The sequence below is a fragment of the Sceloporus occidentalis genome, unplaced genomic scaffold, assembly GCF_023333645.1.
Source record: "Sceloporus occidentalis isolate IW3139 unplaced genomic scaffold, rSceOcc1.0.p SCAF_11, whole genome shotgun sequence".
In the NCBI taxonomy this organism is placed as follows: domain Eukaryota; kingdom Metazoa; phylum Chordata; class Lepidosauria; order Squamata; family Phrynosomatidae; genus Sceloporus; species Sceloporus occidentalis.
This window is the reverse complement of record NW_028316991.1, coordinates 13282300-13285968: the sequence shown is the minus strand read 5'-3', so window position 1 is coordinate 13285968 and position 3669 is coordinate 13282300. Positions and strand designations below refer to the sequence as shown.

The following is a 3669-nucleotide window of genomic DNA, read 5'->3' as shown; positions in this document are numbered from 1 at the left end:
CAGCTGTTGACTCCAGGCCGACAAGCTGATGGGATTGGCTAAGGATTTGCAGTCTTGGGGGGTTAAACAGAGGAAATGACTTATTGTGTGTGTAGATAAGACTAGATATTTTTGTGTGTTCCACATTCATTGTATAGTTATGTAAAGGAACACTTTCTTGTGTAATTTTGTTCATGGGGCCAGTGGTGTATTGTTCCCTTTTTATTCATAGGTGTAAAGTAAGAATGCTTTAATAAATAGATATGTTGATATGTTTATTTTTATCATTTAATCAAATGCAAAGTGAGCGAACAGTAGAAAAATCATATATCTGGTGTGACCACAAGATCAGCGATTTGTTAGTCATATAGTTGGGTGTGCGATCAATTATACCAAACAGGTGCTAATAATCATAAATGTAGGCTGAAACTCAATAATTAACTGAAACAGAAACAGCTGTGTAGGAGGAGTAAAACTGGGTGAGGAGCAGCCAAACTCACTAACAAGGTGAGGCTGCTCAATACATTCAATGTCGAAAGTCATACCTGTGTTCAATGAACTTGCATTCTTGAAATGATAAAAATAAACTGTTAACATATTTTATTTCTGAACGCATTCTTCACACTCGCCTAAAACTTCTGGACAATGCTGTATGGGAAAGCGACAGATCTGCTTTAAATGCAAACCCCTATTCATTTTGTAAATGAAAAAGTGAACTGATTACAGAATTCAATAAAAGTTTGAGTTCTCCGAAGTGTCCTGTATGTTTTCTTTGTGAAACATTTAGTTCCCTACCTAGGTTCAGCTGTCCATTTCCACTTCTTTTGGACATTGGTTAAGCCAATAAAGTGTTCCTTTTTACCGTATACACATTTTCATTAGTGCTTCGTAAATAACCTTAAAGACAAATCAGTTGGACACTAAATGTATTCATATAATTTATGGACAGATACAATAAAGAAATGTATGCCTATTACAAACTCATTTTATACATATACTCTTTGGTCTTAAACTTCTCAGGAGCAGCAATGTTTGGGGAGCCCTTTTAAGGGAGAGGTGAGGAGAAGCACCAGAACTTGAACATGAAATTAAGTAGATAATGCTGGCCCAGCCGCAGGTTTCTTCCAATCTGCCAGCATTAATTTACTTGTGCTGAAAACTGTTATGCTTGCCCTTTAAGTAGTGGCCAAGAACATGGTTAAGTATCGAACTTAGATAAAAGTATTGATACAGTGTAACAGTCGGCTACATATCTCTGAACACACACAGGTTGTATTTGGGCAAAGGAAATAATCTTCAGAATGGAAACTAACAGCTGTTAAGCGAACAGCAGTTCACAGCATGAGTTTCATCATTCTTATGTGTTGTTCTTCCATAAATTGGATATGTGCACCTGTTAAAGTGGCGTTCTTTAGTTTCCATCTGACTATAAACTGTTTAAATCTTAACATGTTGCAGACATGGCTAGAGGACACCAGAAGATCCAATCACAACAGAAAAATGCAAAAAAGCAAGCCGACCTGAAGAAAAAACAAGGGCATGATCAGAAAGCTGCGGCCAAAGCTGCCCTGGTATACACCTGTTCTGTGTGTAGGGTGAGTATATGGCCCTTTGCCTCTTCCATACAACATAATTTGTTTTAAGCCACCGTTTGTCCAGTTTATTTTTCCAAATTTATATTTTGCAACTAATGCTGATCTGTGGCAAAGGAGACGCGCGTTTGTTCCCTCAATGGTAACATCGACTGATGGCCTGATGTCCTGGGTCTCGCCAGCCTCGACCTTATAGTACCTTGGTCTCCTACACTATCTTTTATACTACCTCGGATAACATCACCCTTTTCTGCACTATCCTGGCATATCCATAATGTAAGAAAATAATGTAATGCTTGAAAAAAGTTCCCCAGAGACATATTACCCAGAAAACTGTAAATCTGACATGATTGTCTCATTCAGATCTTCCCATTTCCATGATTACATAACTGATGTATTCCATTATGAGTATGCATCTGTTTAGAAAATAAATGTAGAGCAAATATTAAATTAACATTGGTGTGGATGCTAACTAAATTAGGTCAGTTTAATATTACCTGCTGTCTCTCCAGTAAATCCCCATCTTCCAACACAACACATGTGAATTTCCAATAACATAATACATTGAGAACACACCACTGTTAACCCCTTCAATCCCCTATAGACGTACTGGTACGTCTAGCCCTTCTGTGCTCCCCCCTGGCAGCAGAAGCAAGCGTCGCTGGCTTTCTGCTGCCCGATCTCCTGTAACAGCTTCTGGCGCGAAGCCGTAAAACTGTTAAAGATAGAAAAGCCCGATCACGCGATCTGGCTTTCCCTTCCAGGTCAGTCACTACTGACGTGACCTGGAAGTTCACGGGAGGATCGGGTAGCCCAGCAGGGTCTGTCTAGACCCTGCTGGGCTACCCGATCACTCCGATGAGGGAGCTATAACAGTTTCTGGCACGAATGCCGGTAAACTGTTACAGTTGGAAATGCAACATCGGGCTTTCCCTTCCAAATACCGGAAATACAGGATAGCCTGGATTGTCTGCTTTACAGAAATATATACCTTTTGTGGGTGTTTTTGTTTAATTTGTTTAAAATTAGAGTTGCAGTCCCATCATAGCTAATTTTAACGGTTTTGTGTAAAGTAATGTACACCTTATAGCATGTTGCCTATATGTGCTGGGAAAATATGGAAAATCTATATAAATTAGGTATTTCTGAAATCAGGACACCTGAATTGATAAATCTGGATGGAGTTTTCTGTCACTTTACCTAATTTTGTGAGGATTAAGAGGGAAAATTGTAAAAAAATTTGGTGTTTTTTTTCCTAATTTTTGCTAGTTTTTACAAAATTTCTAATTCTAAATTTTCAGCTAATCATCCAACTATGGTATCAAAAGAAAGCTCTATCTCTCCTTGAAAAAACAATATATAGTTTACATGGGTACACTATTCACAGGAAAAGAGAATAATCGCTGAACCGACACAGCGCAAAAATGGCAAAATTGCTCCGGGCTTTGAGGTACCAAAAACCCCTGGGATAGAAGGGGTTAAAAAGCAAAGCTTGACCAAACACACACAGCCATTAACCTGCAGTCAGCCAATTCTATGCCTTACCAATAAACGGAGCATATATACACACATATAGACATATTTGCTATGCTGTTTTAGTTTTTTGTAAGCGTTCTCTTCTTTATGTGCAGACTCAAATGCCAGACCCCAAAACATTCAAGCAACACTTTGAGAGCAAGCATCCAAAGGTCCCCCTTCCTCCAGAATTGGTTGGTGTTGAGGCCTAGATCATAAGGTAAGGGGAAGGAAAGACCATGATAAACAGGCTAAAACTTAACCCCTTAATGACAAAGCCTGTACAAAATGCTCAAAATGCATTGTTTTCAATGGGTTTTGGGACCGCCCATTGTCCTTAAGGGGTTAAAACGTGCTGCTCATTGTTGGCACATGTAAACGTGGTCTCCATTTATTCGCCTTAATATTTCAACATTTGCGTTAAACCATTTTGTTTACTGGTAAAGTGTGACATAACACGATTGTTTGTCTTTTTCTCTATAAAGAATGACTGTATTAAGCTGACATTTCCAGCTTGACAGGGAAGCATTGAGGAACTGTGATGAGTTAAAAACTAAAGGCATCTCAAAGTTCTGGTAGAAAT

The 3669-nt window shown here is 38.8% G+C and overlaps 1 protein-coding gene across 1 annotated transcript; it reads left to right on the top strand.

Annotated features, from left to right (window-relative positions):
- Positions 1 to 1439: 1439 nt before the first annotated feature.
- Positions 1440 to 3298, top strand: LOC149305602 (transcriptional regulator ZNF706-like). Its single transcript, XM_089477465.1, has 2 exons — positions 1440 to 1574; positions 3203 to 3298. Exons 1-2 carry the CDS (start codon positions 1440 to 1442, stop codon positions 3296 to 3298), a joined length of 231 nt encoding a protein of 76 aa, XP_089333591.1.
- The last annotated feature ends 371 nt before the right edge of the window (positions 3299 to 3669 follow it).

Excerpts from the sequence above, each read along its gene's own strand:
- LOC149305602 (XM_089477465.1), top strand. The coding sequence starts at position 1,440 with ATGGCTAGAGGACACCAGAAGATCCAATCACAACAGAAAAATGCAAAA. Across the intron at positions 1,575-3,202 it reads ACACCTGTTCTGTGTGTAGG|ACTCAAATGCCAGACCCCAA; the intron begins GTGAGTATATGG and ends CTTTATGTGCAG.